The 23512-nt window shown below is 41.6% G+C and overlaps 2 protein-coding genes across 6 annotated transcripts; one reads left to right on the top strand and one right to left on the bottom strand.

The window, feature by feature from the left end:
• The first annotated feature begins 106 nt into the window (after positions 1-106).
• On the top strand, positions 107-12569 carry LOC135385979 (ras-related protein Rab-8A-like). 4 transcript variants are annotated; one of them, XM_064615642.1, is made up of 8 exons: positions 107-274; positions 716-776; positions 859-919; positions 1019-1096; positions 1175-1264; positions 1355-1471; positions 3088-3114; positions 6216-12569. In XM_064615642.1, exons 1-8 carry the CDS (start codon positions 151-153, stop codon positions 6306-6308), a joined length of 651 nt encoding a protein of 216 aa, XP_064471712.1. In that variant the 5' UTR covers positions 107-150; the 3' UTR covers positions 6309-12569. The 4 variants fall into 4 exon arrangements, with proteins under 4 accessions (XP_064471712.1, XP_064471711.1, XP_064471709.1 ...); XM_064615641.1 differs by lacking the exon at positions 3088-3114; XM_064615639.1 differs by lacking the exon at positions 6216-12569 and having other exon boundaries at positions 3088-6205.
• On the bottom strand, positions 12464-22580 carry LOC135385976 (protein OS-9-like). Of its 2 annotated transcripts, none has more exons than XM_064615636.1 (14): positions 22338-22580; positions 21847-22020; positions 21528-21591; positions 21382-21458; positions 21214-21315; positions 20518-20719; positions 19611-19760; positions 18117-18278; positions 16483-16589; positions 15959-16127; positions 15057-15143; positions 14759-14992; positions 12884-13005; positions 12464-12798 (listed from the first exon to the last, which is right to left on the bottom strand). In XM_064615636.1, the coding sequence occupies exons 1-14, from the start codon at positions 22461-22463 to the stop codon at positions 12679-12681; spliced, it is 1896 nt and encodes a 631-aa protein (XP_064471706.1). In that variant the 5' UTR covers positions 22464-22580; the 3' UTR covers positions 12464-12678. The 2 variants fall into 2 exon arrangements, with proteins under 2 accessions (XP_064471706.1, XP_064471707.1); XM_064615637.1 differs by lacking the exon at positions 22338-22580 and adding an exon at positions 22083-22153.
• Positions 22581-23512: the final 932 nt, after the last annotated feature.

Below are 23512 nucleotides of genomic sequence, written 5' to 3'. Positions count from 1 at the left end.
GAACAATTCTATGAGTCGTTATTTCCGCTGATGGTTGGCGAAAATGTCATCGTGAAACATCGTCACCATCGTCACCGATTCACCGATCGACACTGACAAACTCGGAAATGACGTAACAGGAGGTTCGAGCTTCCGGTACAGTTACCTGACATGGCGAAGTCGTACGATTTTTTGTTTAAGTTGCTGTTAATAGGAGATTCAGGTGTCGGAAAAACGTCTATTTTGTTTAGGTTTTCCGACAATAAGTTTGACGGCAGTTTCATATCCACAATAGGTGAGATGTTGACAAATATCCCGTTCTGTCTGAGTTCGGCAAAATCCAATTATATTCCTCCCCCTTGCAGATCATATGCTCCTGATCGTGACTCATGTTAACAAATCAATAAATCTCCGTGCCATCTAGTTTGATGAGCTGTTACAATGCGGTTTGTTAATTTTAAGTCGGATGAAGTTGGGTAACAGTCCTACTGATGAAGCGGTTCCGTTGGACGCGTGTTTTGCTGCTGGTCACTGACCGGTCATTGATAGGTGACGTTTAATAATGAATCGCTATCCTGCTTGGAATAACAAACAAAAAAGGAAGTTAATGTGGTGTATCTGTGGACAGCTCAATATATTTGTTGACATCACAGCAGTCAATTTGGCTAAAAAGTTTATTTTATTGTCTTGTAAGTTGTAACAGTGACCTCATATACATTTTATTTTTCGTATTCAGGAATAGACTTCAAAATAAAAGTGATAGAGATCGATGGAAAGAAGGTGAAATTGCAAATATGGTAAGTTCACTTGCAACTATGACTAGCAAGATCACTGCTACAAATTTTGCTGGTAATATCAATGAATCAATGTGTTTCACAGGGACACAGCGGGCCAGGAAAGGTTTCGAACTATAACGACTGCCTATTACAGGGGCGCCATGGTTCGTTTTACTGGCTTTAGTTGGCTAAGCTTAAAAAAACTAGTTCTTATTTCAGTTTTAATTATTCTTCCCGACCAAAATAATAACTACTCATTTCAGGGTATCATGCTGGTGTATGACGTTACAAAAGAGACAACCTTCGAAAACATAAAGACTTGGATTCGGAACACAGACGAGGTAACCTCATTTGAATAAGGTGTTTACCTTTATTATTTACTTATTTTCTTACCAACTAACCGAATGTTTGCTGTTCAGCATGCTTCAGCAGATGTGGAGAAGATGATATTAGGAAACAAATGTGACAGGAACGATATCAGACAGGTGTCGAAAGAAAGAGGAGAAAAGGTGTGTTCATTTCTTTCTCATTCTTTGTAATTCTCATTTCTTTGCAAGGTGGAAATGTATGCAGTTTGTTTACAATATACACCATTGCAGCTGGCAATAGAACATGGGATAAAGTTTATGGAGACCAGTGCAGTCTCTTCGATTAATGTTGAAGAGGCTTTCCGCACCATGGCAAGGGATATTAAAGAAAAGATGGAGAAGAAGTTGGTAAGCTTCCTTTTGTGACATTCTAAACATTGTGTAATTCTTTACGAGGTAGTCTCACCAAGCTTGCCACGCATTATTCAAAATGCAGTCCACTAGATGTAGCAGCATCTCTAAAAATGTACTATATACAAGAACAAAATGGAAGTATGTTCATAATTTTTTGTAGTTACCTGGTTGCTCCTGTTAGCTTCACAGTCGTGTCACCATACGAGCCAATAGATACGATAGATAGCCTTTGCCAATAGGTATGAGATACATAACTGTGAAATATGTACCTTTCGATCACGCATTCATACATCCAGCACACATACAAAATGGCCATTACAGAACTGACCCAAGGCTACGAAGATGCAGGAGAAAAACCTACAAGATCTAAGTTTGTCCTGTTGTCACACGACTGCAAATTTTTATGCAGACTCGTCCGTTAAGATTCCAAAAATTGACTCTGGAAAGGTACAGTAGATAACGTTGAGTGCATAATGGTTATGCAATCGAGCTGTTGTAAGCGTGACATGAGTAGCATACGTATTCCCAAGTTTGGGGCAAGACAAGGGGGGCAATGAAACATACGTACAACTGCTGCTCCCGAGCGCGTGTCTTTTGACAGGGCGACAGCCCGCACACTGAGGCTGCATTTAGCTTTTGCCAGTGGAAGTAAGCCTAGCCCTCCCAATCTAGCGATGGAGGAGGAAACCCACTTGGTGTGACCGTGAAACAGACAAAGTGAGAACCGAGTGAAAAAAAGAAAAAAACTTAAAAGGTTGCGACACTTTGACAGATGTGGTTCATTACATCACGCACACATTGTACTGCATGTTAGAGTACTAAGGCAAAAAGAATTAGGTCATTTTCGACGTGTCGTACTTGGAGAGATACAAACCCTTGTGCTTCCCGTGTGTACGTGTTTTCTCTGTCTGTCCAGTTTTTCGCGCTGTTTTCTTTTTCCGCTTGAACACACACACTCGGCAATCTCTGACATCAGAGCTCCAGCCATTCCCATTGGTCGTCGATAGCACGTGACCACTCTCCTGCTTCCTCACTGGCAGAGGTGCATTAAAGGGGCAATAAACAGGTATACAAGGTGCACTTTTTTTTTCGTGATTTGTGATACGTTGCTGACGGTGAACGTTTTCCAAAAATTGTTGTCGCAAAAAAACTAAATAATGGCTCCAAACCGACTGAATATTCACCGACCGATTATGCTCTTTGAATGGCATTGTTTCGTGGTAAAGACGCTCGCTACAAGTAAAAATGAATTTGATATTTTGATATCGTGAGCCACGTTTTTTCATAGAGCATAATGAGTGGAGAATGTTCGTCGAGCTGTTTAGTGCCCCTTTAATTTCGCATCTATTATATCTAGACGCGTCTATTTACTGTATCTTTGGGCACACTGTCACAACGTTTACATAGCTAAAAATACCACCATGAACTTTAACTTCGGAAGTTATCGTTTAAAACGCACAGTCTAGCCGTGACCTTCAATGTAGTTAGTACCAAGTTCATGTTTAGGCAGCTTAACTGTTTGCGTTTGGAGATTTTACGAATATTGAAGATTTGTATTTGACTGAATATGTGGAGTAAATATTTGTTTTCTTCTCCTTTCAAACATTCAGTTGAGTACCATGATGGGAGCACATAAGGTAAAGCAATGTTCTGTCACCCGAGAGTGGCTGAGAACTAACACCCGCTGTGAATGTACTTATACTGCAAGCATGCACATTGTGTTTTGCTGCTGGCATGGCTTGCAACCAATGAGCATGAAAAAATTTCTACTCCACCTAGTTCAGCATGCTGAAGTACAGTCTTGAGATTCTGTTTGGATGCATTAGCTGTTTATGACCGTTATGTTTCATACGTTATGTCCTACTTTACATGAAGATGCAGCAGTTGTGTTACTCTGGAACTCATCAACAAGTTTTAGCTCGTCCAACCACAGAACACTATTTGTGTGCCAAGAATAGCCTTAGGTGAACTTTCGTTTGACATTAAATGCCCCGTGGGTTTTACCATGGCTGAAAGCAAAACATGGTACAACATGACCACAAAGCAGCCAGGGAAAGTTATAGGCAACTGCTACAGATTGCAGGTGCACTAACATGACATAATTTTAGGGACATGAAATTGTACTCTGAAAGAGTGCTGGTGCAATAAATCTGCAAAAGGAGTGCAATAATACAAAAACTGCCTTTAAAATGTGTATTGCACACCTGCTGATTGCAAGCCCTGATACAGAAATTGAGAGCAACAGTACTCTTAAAACCCTCTTGAAATCACAGTTTGCAAGTATTTAAGTTAGATGCTTTTTTTCGCATTTCAGTGAATATGAAAAGAACAAAATGCTCTAGACAGCATAAAAATTTGTATGTACTATAAAATACTGCTAAGGAAGGCTGAGAGAAATGTTTGGCAAACTGCACTAAATATTAAATGACAAATCACTTTGTTGTAACTCTATGGGACGTGCATGTTTGTTCAAGTGAATGGCTTCATACCTCTACGTTGCTAGGAATCCCAGAGATGCGGGTGTGGCTGATTTTGCTTTTTCTGATACCTTTTTTTGTTTTTAGTTTAATTTGTTTTAATGCGATAGCATTAAACATGCCTGCCAATGTGAACAAATGGTTGTTCTCGGACTTCCCATGTTGGCGGCCATTGTCTACGCATAGCAATAAATCCAGTTAGGCCTGTCGTCATCCCCATAGGCTTCGTGTGAATGCTTCAGATCATTAAAATCAACGGCTCTCAAAACACATATTTCAGCATTAATAAGCCGTTACTATGCCTATGCTAAACCCATGTACAAAACAGAGGAGGAACAAACGAGATCGGCTTGAATAAAAAGTTATCCTTTAATTCGGGTCAGTGGATCTTATTTCTTCATGCCAAACCCCACAGCGTGTTATCCTCTCTAGCATTACATCATAATCCATTGCTGTTCTGCTCCTACGTTTGAACCATATCTGCAAACCATTATGCACAATTTAAAATTATCCCGGCCTTCTCTTAGCAGTTCAACTATTGCAATCGTATTACTGCTCGTCGCATTGGCAGAAAGACTGGTACTTTTTTTCCTTCAGATTAAAAAAAAAGAAGACAACTTCTTGTCTTTGTCAAATATTGTCTTGACCAACACAATGTCAGAATATTCACCATACTTATTCTCAGGTATTGGGATGGCAAAGGATTAGGAATTAACAGGATATGCAAGACCAGCTATTATAATATTAGCACAGGTTTTGACAGTCATAAGTGCTACATACTGTGGCGTCGGTGATTGCGTGAACGCATGTGTCCTGCAAATTTTATGACAAGGTGATATTGAAATAGATTGATATTGAAATACAGAAAGGTTTGCCAAACACTGTTCTCTGGGTCACCTCATGTGCTCTATATTCTTTCAGCTTGTTTAAAGTGTTAAACATGAATAATGATTGCAAAATAAACTCTGATATTTTTGCCATCAAATCACAACGTATCATCTGAACATACTCGTAGGAGCAACTGGAACCAATAGCCCATTCATGTACGTTGCTGCATCTGTAGCATAGATGTAATTTGTTTTGTGAAGGGGATAATAAATATAGTTATATATCAGATTATTTAAAGTGGCATTCTGGTTTATTCAGTTTGGCTGCTAAGTTCCACACTGTGTTGAGGAGTGTATTTCTGCCCCATAGGTTTGTATTGTAAATATACATTTTTGCGCCGTTTGCACAATTCGTAGCTTTACTTCCCTGCATGATAGTATAGTAAACCTGTGCTTATTTCCTCTTACATCTTGAAAAAATGGTAATGTACCTGATTAAAAGTGGTAATATGTTTCAGTGCATTCGTATAAAAACAGCTACGACAACGGATGAACAAAACACTGACACACAGCGCGGAACTTTCAACAAATACTTTTATTAACAAGGGGATAACGATCCATAGCCTGTTTTTACTGCTTTTAACCATGTATTATTACCATCAAGCACAGGTTCTAACGCTCATATGGTAATCTACCAGTTTTGAAAGCAGTCAGCAAGGATTTAGGAATAGAAGTAGAAAGCTGTTTTCCTTTTGCATTTACTGTCAGCTGGCTACAATGTAATATAATACATAATGCAATACGTAATTTAGTAAGAGAGTGTCCTGCCACCTGTGGCCAGTGTTCAGTGCATAAGCATAAGACAGGCTGATAATGAAGCTATTAGAAGCATTTAATAAGAACAAAAATAGTAGAGTGTTTTTCAGGGATGTGGCATCAGCTGACCTGCATTGTGCAAAGATGCATACATATGTACATTAATTTTGGCCTAAAAAATGAACTATCGGATGTTTAATCATGTAGAGTAGACTTCACCATGGATATAGGATGAGGCTGCTGGTAATAAAGGACTCTTAAAAGAACTACGCAAAATTTAAGTTCTTCAAGTTTAATTTTTCACATTTTTCTTCCCAAATTCTAATATGCATTTGAGAGTAATTTTGGTTTTGTACCTGTGTTTGCACTTTCAGTCACCTTCCTAGTTTATTTCACAAAATTGTTTGTTACAATGTGAAACAGTGAGATGAAATTGGGTGTGGCCCCGGTGACAGGTTTTATTCTGCATGTTCAGCAGGGACCACAAACAGCTCGTTGAAGTTTGTTTATCTGTTTAAAAATGTGGTCAACAATATTTGCTGTTGTTCCCGCTACAGGGATATCCTACTATATTTATACTTTGTACACTAACTAAGCAAGCCATGCCATATATTCTAGGCAGCGCAAGCCCAGCCGAAACCTTCAGGGACGCAACTACGAGCTGTCGAGCCTGTGAGAAAGAGGACACGGTTCATGTGCACAGTGCTCTGATACCTGCTGCAAGATAATTAACGTGGGGCTCTCACGTCCCAGATAAAAGAACTTTGTCTCTCAACCTCCATCCAGGAGAAGTGGCGGATCTCCAGGCTTCCACATAACACGTTTTTACCTGTTGTTAAGTAAAAAGAGATGGCGGATGCCGAAATGCTTTAGAGGTTCCTGCACCACAAAGTGAGTCTGCCTTACTTTCATAGGGGACAAAATGCATTTGAAGACAGGAGCTCACACAAGGTACCAGGGTAATGATTGTGATAATGGCTGTGTCGTTACGAAATAGAAAGTATATACGAGGAGAAGAAAGCCCCTTTGAAATCTCTTCATGGCATGTGCTCGTCATAGGGAGGGGAATGATGATTTACGATGCCTTGCATCCGAAAGGGTGCGATAGCTTCCTTAGACTGAAAATGTGGAGGTCTTATGGAAAGAAAGTGGCTGTAGCCTCACAATCCAAATAAATCATTTTTATATTTTGCAGTATTTGCGCGGCATCACACCTAGAAATAGTTACAGCTGTTCCTTGTTGAACACTGAATATCGCGTGCGGACACCTTCCGACCGGTCCGAAAAAGTTGTGTTGTCACTAAAGATGGTGCGTGTGTTTGCACATATAGTAGTACCTGGAAGTAATGAAGTTTGGATGTCTGTGTTACACATACATCACTCAAAAATGCTTCTCTAATGTTCAATACTGGCACGAAAACATAGGACTGATAGACACCCTCGTTAAGTGTAGTACCAACATTGCAATTTAGCGATAGTACAACGGTATAGCATAACAACAGCTGAGTTCTGCACTCGCATGAGCTAGCACACGAAATGTGCTGCAGAACACTCCGGTATGAGCACTGTCTCAATATTTTTTACTTTGTCAGGTGTTGTTGGTGGTGAGCTGCTCTCCATTTTTGTAAAAAAAAAGGATGCGCTTTGTGTTATATATGACTGGCTAAACGTTGTCTGCATGCGACAACTGACAAGGTAAAAGCTCCACAATGCAGGAGACACATGTGTAAAATGGCTTGCTTGAAGCAATCGCATCCGCAGTATATTATATGCCACACATAACGTGATGTTTGATGGTAGTTTTGCATCCTGGTTGGCTTGTTTGTTATGGCTCCCTCCTCACTTTATCATTTTGTTGGTGCCATAATAAAGAGCTCATGCTGACTAAAACATGCACACTATGTCGTGCAGAATTGTATGTAGGTCAGCAAATGAAACATTGATTGCTCTACGTTGATTTATGAGCATGGACGTACTTCTTGAAGAGATTCCGTGGAGCTCCCACAACTCGTTTTTTCATGCTCGCATTTTATGCATTTTAGCGCTTTTACTTTTTTGCCCAATACACTCTGTTGCTGTTGTGGCTCTTTTTTTTTCTTTTTTTTTTTTTTTGTGTGTGTGTCCTTGGTTTTAAATTGCAATTTCTTTGCCATGGAGCGGCTTGGAGCCACGATCTGCTAAGCCACACTGAACAATTTCTAGAGAAATTAAGGATAAATGCTGAGAAAACTTTTAGTGGCTTTCCGTGTACGATTGTTTTCGTAACTAAAATGCTAATGGAATATGGAATGGCAGCAGCTCTCCCTGTTTACAAACATTATATGTTTTGGTAGGCAAATGCACCTAGAAACAGTGTGATAGCAATGGATTGGAACTGGGAAAACGGGGCATTTCTACAGCCAGGAATCCCAGAGGAGCCTGCAGATGCTGTATTTTCTTTAATATATGTCCCTTTCTTAATTTTGTGGCATAGCACTTATGTGGCCTCAGGCTCTTCATTTGTGCTGGGGGCACCTGCATAACAAAACAAACACTACAGCAAAAACTGAGTATCTCTTAGTATGCATGTTTGACAGTTTTGTTTACTGGTCCTGCTGCACCGTGTATTGTGTGCCAATGTATGCCCACATATGACAAATACTGTCCCGCGGGTGGTACACCGTTTTTTTTTTTTTTCTTCTTTCCGTTGAATGCTGCTACACAGTTTACGTTGAACACACTGTTATAGGCTACAAGCAATTAATTAGCAATCAATCAGTTGTATAGGAGTGGTGGTTGTTGTATATACATTACAAGCTGTGATGATGTGATTAAGTTCTTTCATTTGATTACATATAGAAATACTCATGTATTATGCTTTATAGCTTCTCATGTTGCATATATTTTCCCGTGTGTACGGTTCAGAGGCTGAAAGGTATTGCAGGGTTGGGGGTGCTTTGTTCATTTGCAGTGTATGTTGCAGAACTTGTTTTGCTTTTACAGATACAGCTGTCTTCTCTCACACTTTTTTCGTTTCTTCTTCCCCCCCCCCCCTGCCCCCCTCCACACAAGTGGGAGATACTTTTTTTGCCCCCTGAACATTGTATGTCCGGTATGGATCTGCTTGGTTGATCTATATCATCAGAGTGTTTGAAGTACTGCTGTGAGCAATACTGACGAAAAACTGAACTTGCGTAGGTACTGTAAATAAACATTCCTAGTGTACGATGACTCGGAAGTTGGAACGGAAGGTGGCTCAGAATGTGGTGTAGCAGTGCGGATATCTGCAGGTTTTTATGGACACAAGCAGTTAGGAATAGCGGCCCGTTGCAGCAACTTCAGTGCCTTGTACAAATGTGATATTTTTGCTGTGGAGCATACGAAGCCTAGTAGTGAAAAAAGGGGGGGGGGGGAGGCTGTAGTCACCCTGCCGTGTCGCTCTCACCTGGTTCTTCAGTATTCTGCACCACCGAGTTGTGTCCCTCGTGCATCAGTGCTGTGTTGCACCCACTTGATCACAATGACAAATTTAGCGTTAGTGCTTAGGGTCAATCACAAGGATGGTCACATTCACCACAAGAAGAAACAGAGACATTTGGGTTTCTGTGTTCATGCATGCACGTATTACTATTGACAGGAGTAGAAGTGTGCTGACTAGTTGGTGCATGACCGCGAAGAGGACAATATCCGAGGCAAGGAAGAGAAACACGTAACACACACAAAATTTCTCAAGCACCGCAAAATTTAATGGACGACAAACCCCTATATATTCAAAAACCTCCGAAGCAAGGGAAGAGGAATAGAGGAAGGTTAAGGGAAACCATCCCTTTTAATAAAACAGTTATTTATTTAATTAATAATTTAATTTAAAATTTAATAGACGACAAACCCCTATATATTCAAAAACCTCTGAAGCAGGGAAGAGGAATAATGAAAGGTCTTTTAATTGAAAAATTATTTAATTGTAATTAATTAATAATTTAATTCAAAATTTTATGGATGACAAACCCCTATATATTCAAAAATGTCCAAAGTTGGGGAAGAGGAACAGGGGAAGGTTAAGGTAAACCTTCCCTTATTCCTTTTCACCCAGCTTTTGAGGTTTCTGAATAGTATATAGGGGTATGTCGTCCATTAAGTTTTGCTGCGTTTGAGAAATTTTGTGTGTGTGTGTGTTCCTTGTTTTGGGCGTCATCCTCTTCGCACATATTACTATATTGTGAGAATAATCTTGTCACGGCGAATGCCAGCGTACATATCAACACAGGTGTACTACTTGACATTTGAAGGCGTTGACAAGGGTCACCAAATCTTGCTCTATATTCTAGGAGTATGTTTATGAAAATTTCCGCATATTCTCCTAGTGATCTTGGAGTCAAATGTTGTCCCTTCCTACATTCTTCCTAGAGCAGTGTGTCTACCAAACCGGAAAATAGGGAATTGTCAGGGAATTTTGATGCAACTGGAAAAGTTGGGGGGGATTTTCGGTGACGTGGGCAACATATCCCTGAGTGTTTGGGGTGAAGACAAGAGGATGAAGAAACATACATACAACACATAAATTTGTTTTTTCATCCTTGTCTTATGAGATTGTGAGGGAAAATCAGACAAGTGCCATGACGATGTGCAGCCAAGCCACAGCAACGCTGCTGCGAGTAGCAGTTTGCCAATACGACAAGCTCAGAGGCAGAAAAGTAGGGCAGCCTCACTAGTACTCAGTAAATGGGATCTGTACCAAAACATAGCAGCAGGCACAAAGTTCCCTTTTTGTTTTGGTCAGGGAATTCGCTTGAAATAGTCAGTGAAAACCTGGAAAAATCAAGGAATTTGAAAGCTGGAATTTGGTAGACACCTTGTATAGGTTTACTTACAGTATCACCTGGCCACAATCTGTGTGGCAGACAACGCTTAACCTCCATCGAACACTTGTAGCTCATGCGCTCGGATTAGAATCTTAAAAAAAAAGCCTTGACATTTCGGAAAAACAGAAGTACAAACGTTGCCCTGAAAATGTGCCAGGGAAGCAGAGACTGTGCAAGGGGAGGTTGCAACCCTAGGCTTTGTACTTGCACACGCCTCACAGTTGCAGAAGCCCAGTTTAAATATGACCCACTGCCATTCATTAATGTCCACAGTGTTGTTAGATACGTGCAAATATCGCCCGCGTTCTGATTTGAGGATGTTACAACTCCTCCTCCAAACCGTCTGCACCATTCATCAGCAAGCATTAAGCGCACCACTCCCTCCATCACTTGCCCCCAAGCCCCAGTGCAGAGACCAATTGCAACGTCTATTTGAAATCCCGGATTACCAAAGGGGTCTCCACGTCCTGTCATGTGACGTGTGGAACACACCAGCCTAAAAGGAAAATGGTAATGTACGGTACGTGCAAGATTGCGCTCCTGGTCCGGCAAAGTGTCTGGTGCAAGCGTTGGGGATATCGTATTGTAAAATGAAGCTAGATGTAAGAAATAGACAAGGTTCAAATTCCATATTAGAGAACCTTCGAACTTTGAATAAGTCTGCAAGGTATTGAACCGAGATTCTATGGGTAGCCTGAGAAAATTCTTCATTACAAAGTTGTTGTGTTGTGCATTCAGTGGATCTTCACTGCCAGGCCCTGCAATGAGCATTTGCCTTAGGCTCTATGCCCCTATAGGTGCCTGCCTTTAACAAGCAATGGGGTAAAATATACAAAGAATATTCTAAATTAAAGATGTCAAAATACAAAAATGTTGTATCCCTAGGATCAAATGTAGAACCGTTTTGGAATAGAAATAATCTTGCAATAGATTTATAATATTTTGGGCAAAATTTATCAGCCAAGGCGACCATTTTGCAGTGTACGTATCTTCGTGAACTAGCACATCAATTTCTTGCATTGGCTGCAGCAAGCCCCATAGAGAAAAAAAGGAATCACACACAGAGGCTTCAGATAATTACCGTCGTCCTGCATATGGTGAAAGAGAATGGCTCTTTTTGACCCCACGTGTATTCATGTAGACCATCACGGCAAAAGCCCACATTGTATTTTCGAGTAAGCGTGGTTGCGTCAGGAAGTTTAGTCAAATTTTCACCAAGCTCGCATCATACAAAATAAACGCTGGAGAAGAACTGCTGTTAATACACTGTAACGCTGTTGTGATTAGTAGATTTGAACTAGTAGCCTCGGCTGATTTGGAACTGTCTATATTGCAAATGTGAGAATTACTACTCATCACACATTGTGCATACAATGTGCATTAGTACTGTGTCATTCAATCTTGCACCAGTTTTGCCAATGGTGAATACCACACACTTTATATTGCAGCTTCCTGAACTTTGTGATGTGGTAGCACGACTGGTCTACTTTGGCATTCACTATGTTACATTACATCAGAGTGGCTTTGTACCCTTTCGATCAGAATAATTTCTCACAATTTCTCACAAGACAATGTGTCACAGTATTTGTTATACACGTTCCAAAAATGTGTGTGTTTTTCCTGTACATTCTGGGCCACGGTAAGTCATTGTAATGTTGTTCTTTTTGTACTAGCCCTTGTACTTCTGAAACAAGTTCTTGAAGTTCCGCCTTGCCATTTACCAAATGCACAGTACATATGTGAACAGTATGCTGTTGTGTCTGGCCTGTGACTTATGTAGTGGACATCAGAACTTTCCACTTGCAGCACTCCTTGTTAATGTCAGAAGCACAATACATATTATGATGGCAAATTTACCCATGTGCTTTGCTTTGAGTACACAAAACAGGTTTAGACAATCATTCCCATCCAAGCTGATAAAAATCTCCCCAGCACTGTACTACATGTATAACTGCAGTCTTTGATGTATCTGGGGCTGTTATGAAGGCTTTGTAGTCCATTTTAAAGAAATCAGAAATCAACAGCATCTTTTCCAACCAGCTATTTATTATGAATGCAATGACAGTTTCTCCTGAAAGCACCTGTGGAACAATGAAAAGGCATAGTGAGACAATAAAAAGTTTCCTATTTTCTTGGCTTCTGTTCTTGTAGCTTCATCTTCAAGAAAGGGATGAAAATGGCTGGTGTAGGAAAAATGCATCTGACTAGACTCCTGCCCTGTTGGAGGTGGAAGGCTGTGGCTACCGGTCGCTGTCGTCGTTTTCAGATTTTACACTGAGATCTTCACCCCAGACGAACTGATAGTTCTTCTCGAGCCGTTCTTGTCTCTCTACTTCCTGAATAGCTTCTTGATTACCCATCTAAATTGTGCACAAGATGATACTCTTTTGAGCCTGTCTCATATATAAAATTATCTTGCAAGTTCTAGACTACAGTATTACTTACCAATAATGTAACAATCATATTTTGAAATTGCTGAGTTTCTTCAGGCGACAGCATTTTCAGATCCTTTTCTTCATCATCATCGAAGAAGCCAGCAGTGATTATTTTGACTTCTATTTTTCTTCCTGCAGTAGACGTGAGCAGTCTTTTTTTTTGTTTCACTTATTCCCAACAAACAGTACAAAAAAAGGTTCACCAAAATTTATTTTATGCAAGGACCTGGTCCAAATGGAAAAATGATGAGCTTGAGACACGATAGAACCATTTTTGATCAAGCCACCGTATTTACTCACATATAAGACGCACATTGTTTTACCCAAAAACATCACGCCATTGAGAGGGGGTGTTCAATACATAGAGCCTGAAGTTTTTGGGAAATATTTTTATCTAAATTTGGGAGGGTAAAAATCGGGTAAATAAACATGTGCTCTAAATTCATGTGAATTCAAGTGGAAAAACTTCCAGTATGCTAAATTCGGGGAGAAATCGGGCTCAGTTACTCAAACTAACTGTACTGGATTGGTACAAACTGTGATGTAACTGCATTTGCTACCAAACAAGATAAGTGTGCATTCCTACGGACTTCTCAGTAAGGGCAATTTGCCAGGTAAATATCAGGTTTCACCCTAAAGAGGCAAACCTTCAATTCGGGGTGCAATTTGGGGAAGAATCGGGTTAAACCCTAAAACTTCAGGCTCTATCAATATCCCCCCAGAATCGAACGCCGTGATTCTGCCTCACCGCCGAGATTTATTCCGAGACATCCGCGGCACTCTCTCCGGAATCGAACGTCGAAATTGTCTTCTGTTCTATCAAGCGTGGACAAGATACTCCACGAGCGTCCGCCACATTCGTCGTTCCTCACTCTGGCGCCAGGCTCTCCTCGTTGACCGCGCGATCCGGCCATGCTACTAAAGTAGGGGTGCGTGTAATGTGCGGGAAACGCAGAAGTACCAGAATTTTGGAGCTCAAGTTTGGGTGCCTTCAATACGCGAGTAAATATGGTAAGTGCTCAACATAGAAATTGTAAGGGGAGAGGCTAGAAGGACAGGTGGGAGAGAGGGAAATGGGTGAAAGCGAGGGATTTATAAGTAGAGCCTGAAGTTTTAGGGTTCTACCCGACTCTTCCCTGAATTTGCACCCCGAATTGAAGCTTGCCGCTTTAGGGTGAAACCCGATTTTTACCTGGCAAATTGCCCTCACTGGGATCTCTGTAGGAATGCACAAACTTACTTATTTGGCAGCTAATGCAGGTCCATCACCGTTTGTACCAAACCACTACACTTAGTTTGAGTGACTGAGCCCGATTTCTCCTCGAATTTAGCATACTGGAAGTTTGTTCACCCGAATTCACATGAATTTAGTGCACATATTTATTTACCTGATTTTTAGCCCCCGAATTTAGAAAAAAAATATTTCCCGAAAACTTCAGGCTCTATTTATAAGTAGAGCATGAAGCTTTAGGGTTTAACCTGCGCCTTCCTTGAATTGAAGGTTGCCTCTTTAGGTGAGTAACTCGAATTTTACCCGGAAAAATTGCCCGCACTGAAACGTCTGTAGGAATGCACACTAGCTTGTTTGGCAGCAAACGCAATTACATCAACGTTTATACCAAACCAGTATCATTCGTTCGAGTAATAGAGCCAGATTTCTCCCCGAACTTAGCGTACTCGAAGTTGTTCCACACAAATTCACATGAATTTGGAGCGCATGTTGATTTCCACGATTTTTACCCCCCCGAATTGCGAAAAAATATTTCCCGAAAACTTCAGGCTCTATTTATAAGTAGGTGATGCCGTTCCTAACATCCATGGTCGGTCTCTATGACCATTTTGGTTTCTACGTATTACGAGAGTTTTATCGTGCAGTGCAACTGACCTTCAGTATCAAGTCCAGCTTTTTGCAACCGCTCCTTCAGGGCACTTTCAAGCTTCGCTTTATCCTCTGAGTGCAATTCCTGCTCTTTGTAAGTTGCCTTATCTTTTGCTTTGGCCAGTTGTCTGGCATCTATACGTTGTATCCTGACCCTCAGCTTTCCATCATCAAACACATTTTTCTTCTGCATGTTTTCTGACTCTGCCTCCTCTTCTTTATCATCTTCCTCAGCGTCCTCTGTGGGTAAAATGCAGCTTTTAAGAAAAGCCAAGAAAGGTGAAGATGAGCACGCTGTACTCACCACTCTCTTCATCTCCCTTTGTATGGAAGCCTTCTGCAGGAGTTTCTTCGTCTTCCAAAGCAGCATTGGGAGCATCTCCAGAATCACCTGTCATTTTATGTCCATCGTAGTGTAAATATGTTCATCACAACATTTTATGTGTACAAGTAATACATTTGCGCCATTAGAGATATTCCTACTAATCTTAGTAATATGTTGTTTGAAAAAGGTTGGCATTTGCTTCTCTCTGTGGTACTATGGTACACCACTGCTATTGTCTCTAGTCATTTGGATCTTCTTCTTTAGATAGACTACATTCAGAGACCCTGTCAAGCACCTATACATTTCTACAGATTAGGGATGATGTTGTCTTGAACACAGCAGCAGTTGGCTTCAGATAATTTTGACCTGGGTGTATTCACATGAATAGACAGGAGTGCATAGTGAAAAAAAAAAAAAACTGAGGACTGCCCTAAAAAAAAAAAAAAAAAAAAAAGAAATGCTTCAGTTCTCTGGAACAAACGCAAAATAAGGTACATATGACAAGGTGTATCTTTATCAGCATACAGAACTACACTATAAAAGTTTTGGATTTTTTACGAGATTGAATTGGATTCGCCCCAGTGTTGCTCAACATTGGAACTGAAAATCCGCAAACTTTAGCCAGTAGAATCCGGAACTGCCACATGTGCACGCCGTTACAGTGGGTGGCTGATGACTCGAATGTATTCGACGCATTCCACAAAATACTATTCAAATCGAATGTTGAATACCTCAAATATCCGCACAGCCCTTGTGCTTGATGATGTTCATGATGTCCACAAAATCGAGGAACAGCAAACTTTTGCGCAAGAAATCAGCAGGCAACTTCAACCCATTGAAGAACTGAAATTGCACTGTTTGCAATAGCCTTGTATACATACTTTCACCACTGTGTTCTTCGGGTGAGGCTTTGTCCGGCTGACTCGTTCCTTTGGCTACAGTTTTCTCTGCATCATTGATCTGCTTCATTAGTCGCTCAATGGTTGAGTCCAGCTTGAGGTATGACTCCTTGAAGTGTCCATATGCTTCATCCTGCAGCTCTTGCTCTGCCTAGTGGAGCAGGTTTTGATTTCGACATGTACATATATAGGTGGAAGAGCCCACGAGAAACAGGCAAAGAGGAGGGGAAAAATGAAGTGTTCCGAACATCCGTGACTGGAGTGACACTCTGCCCGCTGTCTCCTCACAACTAGAGAGCACTTTTTTTGGCACAATTAGCAAGCTATGTATAAGAGATTGAAACAGTTTAATGATGAGACGAGAGACGTGGAGCAAATGAAGTATGTTACCTCTGTCAATGGTTGCACTGCTCCAATGCAAAGATTTTGCCAGAGGGCTCATAACGAAACTGCCCCCCGTGGTCTACACCTTACAATCTTACAATGCACAGTTGAGTTGTACTCACTTCATTTAGCAGTTCTTTGAACTGCTCTGCAATACCACTACCCAGCTCGCCCCTTGCGTCAGCCGATGCATGTTCAGCATCATTCCCTTCTGTGTCCTGCATGGTTGCTTGAAGACAGAAATGTATAAGTAAGCAATAAAAACAAATAAAAGAAAGATGTGATGAGTGCATCGTCAGTGAAAACTGCTTAAACTGGTGCTTCTTACTTGGTGCCAACAAATGTAGTCATGGCATTAAGACATTTACAGCAATAGTTGTGTACAGACTGGGCTGTCCAGATGAGTAAGCAATGAAGGCACATAGCTTACAGTGCACCGCAGATAACAACAACGTTGTGATAGTAGAGAAAATGATTAAAAGGATGACTATGTATCCAAAGCTAGGATAATGATTGGCTACCTTGCAAGGTTTCTTGGTGGAGAAGACATACATTGACAGTTTTGCAAGGCTCTTTGGCTATATGAGGATTTTGCAAGAATGCCAGTTGCCTTTTGAATGAGGATTTGCACTGCTTGGTAGTTTAGACTAATTTTGCGGCTCCCAGAAATCCGAAAAATCAGTCGGCAGCTGCGCAGGACCCAACAACCATGAGGTGCATCCTCAGACCTCCGAGGCTCAGTTTGTTCAATGTAGAGACAACTTGATACATCCAGATAAGTTATCGGAACATGCCCATTGGACAGTAATGCCCTCCTCACGGAGTAAGAAGGCTAGGAGATGAAACTTCACTCTCTCCCACGACCAGGGCTACACCTCATTGCATTCAAGAGTTAGGTGAAGCCCGCTTCACGTTACCGCCATTTTTTTTTTGCTCCGTTCTGCAAGTCGGCTTCGCCTCATTACACTAAAGTGTTCGGTGAAGCTTGCTTTACACTGCTTACAGTATTCTGTCACTAAAGTCTACATCTTTTGTGACCTCTTTGTCAACACTGTACTCTGGGCACTGCATATTCCAGGAAATGCACTCCCAACTTTCAGAGTTATGTTCAGTAACAGATGGAAATATGTGCAATTTCTAGAAGAAGTACAGGAAATTCACAATGTAAGCATACAAATGCACACAAAGCAAAGCTGTGTGGATCATGTTGACTAACTCTCAATGCAGTTCATCCCACTAATGCAGTCCACCATACACAACACAGAGGGACCCTTCTCACACGATATGTTATACTGCATGAAAATGATCATAAGTTAGGAGCAGAACATCATCGAATGAGTACAACACCACAAAATATTTCACCATGAGTCATTCAAAATTATTCGAATTGGGCCTTTCCTGATTATTCGAATTCAATTCGGCTTCTGAATAAATTATTCGGATTCAATTCGCCTACTGAAGAAATTATTCGGATTCCATTCGCAATGCAAATTTTGCTATTCGCACAGCTCCAGCGGTTTCGCCTTTCAATAAGGCAGTTTTACCACATTTTCCAGTATATAACGCATGCTTTATACATTGTAAAAACTGTACCAAAGAGGGAGTGCATGTTATTCATCGGAGTTTACCCTGGAAGTGCCGAGGTAGCGAAGTGGGTCCAAGAAGCACGGAATGACTTGGAGGTGTTGGTGATCCTCAAGTAATTTTACAAAGCTAGTGAGGTCGAGAAGGAACATGAACATGAACGTGAACATACTGTCTGTATCTTCTGGAAGCCCATCTACGCTTGCAGCATGCTGGTTATCCACATCAGCTTCCCCATTTTCTGACATGTCGGCATGTTCTTCTTCTTCTTCATTTACACCTTGATTTTCTTGCACACGTTCTTGTTCAACAGCAGAAGATGTGTCATGCTCGGCTGTAAGGATAAGTTCAAAATGCACCAGTTAGGGAAACAGGCTAAAATATGGTGTTGTGATTTCATGTTTGGATCCCCCACAAATTTATCCGGGACATTTTATGGGTCATTCCATGCAAAATGATGCAATGGTCTTGGTCGACCCTCGGACGTTTGGTTCCCAAAAGTTATGCTGTGCTATCGGTAGGCATTTCCCAAAGACCCACTGAAAAAATACTGAACTGATCTTGAACTATACTGGTGAATTATGTTCTTTATATGTGTGACGCAGCAAGACAAAGCAAAAATACAATATGTGCAAATTCCCTAGCTCCATGTGTTGGAAAATTAAGTAGGACTCACAAATTTGTGAGATTCTGAAGGCATAAGAAAGAAGAAGCAAAACAAGTCGGCAGCACTCTGACAGGGTCGCACAAGTGCATAGAGTACCTATGTAGCTATCTACATATCACAGTCGACCACAAGAGACACATAAAATATATGCAAAGGCCCAGGAACAAGCAGTTACCGGAAGCTCGCATCTGCAGGCAGCTTGTGATTTTTGGGTTGTACTGGCTGGGATCAAGGCCTCAAGGAATAATGGAACAACCTTAATCCTGGCTTCCTAGGCATTCTGTATCTTTATATTACCTACTGCTTTCCCAAACAACCCACGGTGCAATCATCGCTTTGCTGCATCACGCTTTGGCTTCAGCTTGGCAGTGTTCAGAAACGGTTACTGTTTGCCAAATGATTTCGATTGATGGTGGGTTTATGTCAATAGTTAGCAGATTTGGCCCTCACTTGGCTAAAAAGAATGCCTCCATCCTCCTAAAAGCCTGCGCCTCTTGTACTCACGCAGCATTCTTGCTTAGATGCAGCATGACATCGTATGATAACTTTTGTGACAAGCAGAGTTGCAATGCACATAGCAGCAGTGACGCTGTGGCCATTTTTTTTAAGTACTCATGATTTCTTTCCAGGTGTTACTACCATCAAATTTTATTTTCTTTCATCGAGGCAGCTTCAGCATTTCATATCGGTGCTGGCAGCATCAGGTGCATGAGGCAGCGGCAGCGCTCCAATAGTTCAAACTAATCGTTTAACGCATGAGAACGGCGCAGATAAATTGAAAACGTCACGTAATTGCACAATAAAAGGATAATTCCACGAAAGACAGACAATTCTGAGGTAAATGGCCAATTCTGCAAAATTTCACGGAAAGCTAGGGGCTCTAAACATGTGTGATGGACGTGCAGCGTTATACAGAACTTTTACACAATGCTCCACCTCAGGAGTATAGTTTACCAAAAAGGGAGCTCTCGACACGGTCGCTGTGCAAAATCAACTTACAATCGTCATTTGCACCGACATCTTCCGCAGGTTCCTGGTCAGACACTCCAACACCTTGCTTTTTCGCGACAATGGCTTTAATGGCAGCCAAGTTTTTTTGCTGTTCAAGGAGCCATATCTTCCTTTTCTCTTCTTCTGCTATTCTTTCCTCTATGGAGAAATACAAGTGTGAATGCCTATAAAAGAGCCTTCTATCCAGTGTCAACCGAGTAGGCTCGAGTCAGGTAACAGCTGTCTGCTGCTAGTAGGAGCCCGTATGTGTTGCGTGTGTTTCCCGTCCTTCAAGTTGTCCACGCTTCTTGTGCTCCTACTTTACAGACTTGCCTTTGTGGCCACAGTGCCGCATGCACGGTTGATTTTTCAGGGATCTTTTGTAAGTTGAATTGCGCAGTGAGAAGATATTGTTTCCGAGAAAAATATTTTGCTTAGTCACTCCTGATGGATTGCTTCATTAATTAAGTAAGGTTTTGGGCAATCCTAAATGATGTTTCACTGCTTCTTTAATGACAAATGGATGGGGTACAATTTATGTGATGGGCAAAGATTTTTCAAGAAGGCATAGCTATGTAGAGGGCAGTGGCGTAGCCAGACCTCCAAGGTAGGGGGGGCTCGCCACGAGATATGGCTTTGCACTGGATATTGCCATAACACGAGGATATTTGTATAAAAACCAAAATGCAACAAGAAAACTTTGCGGAAGCCAACTCCCCCCTTCCTTAATCTCTCCCATTTCTGCTCCAACACTGAACCACAATGTTGTGACAAGGCATCAGCTCGAGAGCTCGTGCCTGATAGGCCATCCTATCTCAAAACACACAAATGTTTTTCTTTTGTTTTTGTTTTTTTTTAGAAATGACTCTCGATAACATGCTGCATGCAGTGAGTAGAAAAAGATTTAGTAACCTACTTTCTTTGATTTCAAGGTACTTTTGAAACTGCTCTTCAGACAGGAGTGGACTACAATGGATTGTATGAGGCTTGGGTGATGCAGGAGGTTTCAGAGGTGGAAAAGAGCACACTCGAGAAGTGTGAATGGTGAAGATGTAGCTGCATGTTTCTGGCTCTTCAACAGCATAGATATAGTCAGCAGAGTCCTCTTCACAGTAGTACTATGCAGAAGAACGTAAGAATTTTGAGTTTATGAGCTTCCCTGAACAAAGCATTGCTGTACAGGCTGCACGACATGAATGCTCTGAAGGCAAAGCTGCTGTTCTCTAAAGCATCATGGGTGGCTCAACATAACTACAGACGAAGAATGGATTTCCTTGGGTTTGGGGAGCAGAAGCACAACAGAACATGCAGAACTCAATTGTATACTTTTCGTCTCTTATTAACTACAGAGACAATGGAAAGCTGCTATTGGTCAAAGAACTGAGCTGCTAGAGGGATTAAATAGGCAAGGCACAGGAGCAGCTGGCAAATGTCAATCACTTCCATCGAAAACAATGAATTTCTCCAGGCTCCAGAGTGGGAGATAAAAGCAGAAACTGTGCCCCAGTTCCAACATCCCTAGTCAGAAGTAGGTGAGAGTTCAGCATTGTTCTCCCTCAAAGTGTTATCTGTCCATGACCATCAAGTGAAAGCAACAGTATACTTTACATACCCGAACTTCGGATCTCCTGTGGACGCCTGTTATGTCACAATTGGATCCTCGATTGTATATTTGGCTGTGATATTTTTGCTGTCCTGACTTGTTGAGCTGTTCCTAAATAGGTGAATAATTTAAAAGGCAGCCAAAGGGGTAAAAACGCACATGTACAACGTGTCGTACCAGGTTTGTCAAATTGTTCCAGTCAAAGTCAGACTCATAAAGCCCCAAGTAAATTATGGCACCCTCTGGCTTTCCATCTACAATGGAAACCGAATGCATATCTTAACCTTACAGTCAGTGCTATATTTGCAACGTCAAGGACTTACTTTCAATGTGGAACTGCTTTATTGACTGCCCATAACACAACTCATAGGTCCACCAATTCTTTGTCTGCAAAACAAGCTGTATTTGATTCCGGGTACGAGTAGCGCATAGTAAAGATGAACGTGAGAAGGGCTGATTCTGGGTAACACAAGCTAACTAAACAATCTGTATGTTGTGCACAATCAAGACAACGTATGGGCCCATTTTATTGGGCCCATGTTATTCTTGTCTTCTCCTTTATCCTCAGTCTCAATAAACGTTACCCACTTTACCTTTACACCAGCTTGCCTCTTCCAATTATAGTGAACGTATACTGCGTACCTTGGTCAGACATGGCCCGTTTCTCAAGGGTTCTAAAAGCTTTATAACGTTTGGCACATCAGTTTCATCTGTCGAAGCATCAGCAGACTCAGAAGTGCTAGGCTCTTCTGGTAATGAACACTGATAATCCTGACCAAATTTTGAAGTCATAAGCATCACCGACTGTCTTGTCTCCTGCGTGAGAAATCAGGCTGTTCGTAACATGACATATGAAAGCAAATCTCTGAAGTACGTGCCACATGATGCGGTATACATGATGAAGAAACACGAAGACTAGGGAGACGAAGGAAAACACACACACACAGACAGGAGCACGTATAGTCTCAGGGTTTTTTTCATCATGTATTCTAGTCATCAGCTCGCTTGCTTCCTAGTCATCCTTGCAGTATGCGGTATATGCTTTGCTAAATTTCTCTGTGTTGCTTATGCTGGTTGAGAACCAAGACAACGCACAGCATGGAAGTATGCAGTCATTCGAAGGGTATACTCACTTCACCAGTTTTGACTGGCGTGCTGAGAATATCAATATCATAGTTGAAGCTTCTGATCTCTTCCAAGTTTAAGAAGCAGAGAGCATCATACGAAGATATCAGTAGAAGTGTCAACAAACGGAACATAGTCCCTAACTGCGCCTACGCTACCTTACCTTACCGCAGACCTTACGTGTACCACAATAATACGAAAGCGAAAGCTGCAACTACAAAAGATGGCTGTATTTCACCGGTATCCACGCATCAGTGTTTGCAGACGACTGGGTGCCGAAAGGCGAAACCGGCGACACTGCCGTCATCATGTAGTTTGGTTTCGGTTTTCGTTCGATGCAAACCAGGGATGTCCCCAGGATTTTCATTTCGGGTGTGGGAGTGGAAGGGGTTACACCCATATCTGCGACTTTCGTTGCGTTTGTGACATTTCTGGCTGGTATTTTGGGGGTGTTGCAAGTTTTTTTGGGGCGTTACGGGCTTACGGGTATCGTACCGGCATGTTTTTCGTCCTGGTTTTTGTTCTGGTGCAGGTCCGGAGTAAAACAACTATTCTACCCGTTCGAGCCGGTTCCGCCTGATAGAATTCATTGAATATTTCGGCTTTTCCCTTTCCAAGGGGCGGTAGCCGATGCATTCACAACGTAGCCTAAAAAAGGAAGGCATGAGCGTTAGAAAATTATAAGAATCACCTACCCCCATATACAAATGATAATCTCAATTGTTCCATACCACCCCTCGTTTTCTGTATCGGTTCCACGTTTGTTGGCATGCGTTGCTTCCTGTCTGTGACGTAACACAGACGCCATCTATGATATCCCCTGTGAACTAGTTTCGTATCGCCCTGTGCACATGGTCGTAGTTGAAGCGGACCAGGGGTGTGGTAGGCTCTGAACCCGTCCTTTTTTTTTTCTTCTGTAGTGCAGGCGACTTTCATAAAGTTTAACGTAAACACCACACAAATTTGCAAATGGCGATTTTTGCTTCTGAGCCACAGGGGTGACACAAACCCGGCGTTGTTGTACCCTCAAGCGGGTGCTTTTCGCAAAAACAGCCATCTTGTCGTGGTCACCCGTCATAGGCAACGTCATTTTGGGCCACATGACTTTGTGTACACGTTGTTTTAGCGCTTCCCGACATGTTCCCGTTGGCATAAAGTCATGAGGTGAACGTGTTTTGCCAGC

Source organism: Ornithodoros turicata, chromosome 2, assembly GCF_037126465.1.
Source record: "Ornithodoros turicata isolate Travis chromosome 2, ASM3712646v1, whole genome shotgun sequence".
Taxonomy (NCBI): domain Eukaryota; kingdom Metazoa; phylum Arthropoda; class Arachnida; order Ixodida; family Argasidae; genus Ornithodoros; species Ornithodoros turicata.
This window is presented reverse-complemented; position numbering and strand designations above follow the sequence as displayed.

Excerpts from the sequence above, each read along its gene's own strand:
- LOC135385979 (XM_064615639.1), top strand. The coding sequence starts at position 151 with ATGGCGAAGTCGTACGATTTTTTGTTTAAGTTGCTGTTAATAGGAGAT. Across the intron at positions 275-715 it reads CAGTTTCATATCCACAATAG|GAATAGACTTCAAAATAAAA; the intron begins GTGAGATGTTGA and ends TTTCGTATTCAG. Across the intron at positions 1,097-1,174 it reads GGATTCGGAACACAGACGAG|CATGCTTCAGCAGATGTGGA; the intron begins GTAACCTCATTT and ends TTTGCTGTTCAG.
- LOC135385976 (XM_064615636.1), bottom strand. The coding sequence starts at position 22,463 with ATGTTCCGTTTGTTGACACTTCTACTGATATCTTCGTATGATGCTCTC. Across the intron at positions 21,316-21,381 it reads GGAACAATTTGACAAACCTG|GAACAGCTCAACAAGTCAGG; the intron begins GTACGACACGTT and ends TCACCTATTTAG. Across the intron at positions 16,128-16,482 it reads TCAAAGAACTGCTAAATGAA|GCAGAGCAAGAGCTGCAGGA; the intron begins GTGAGTACAACT and ends CTGCTCCACTAG.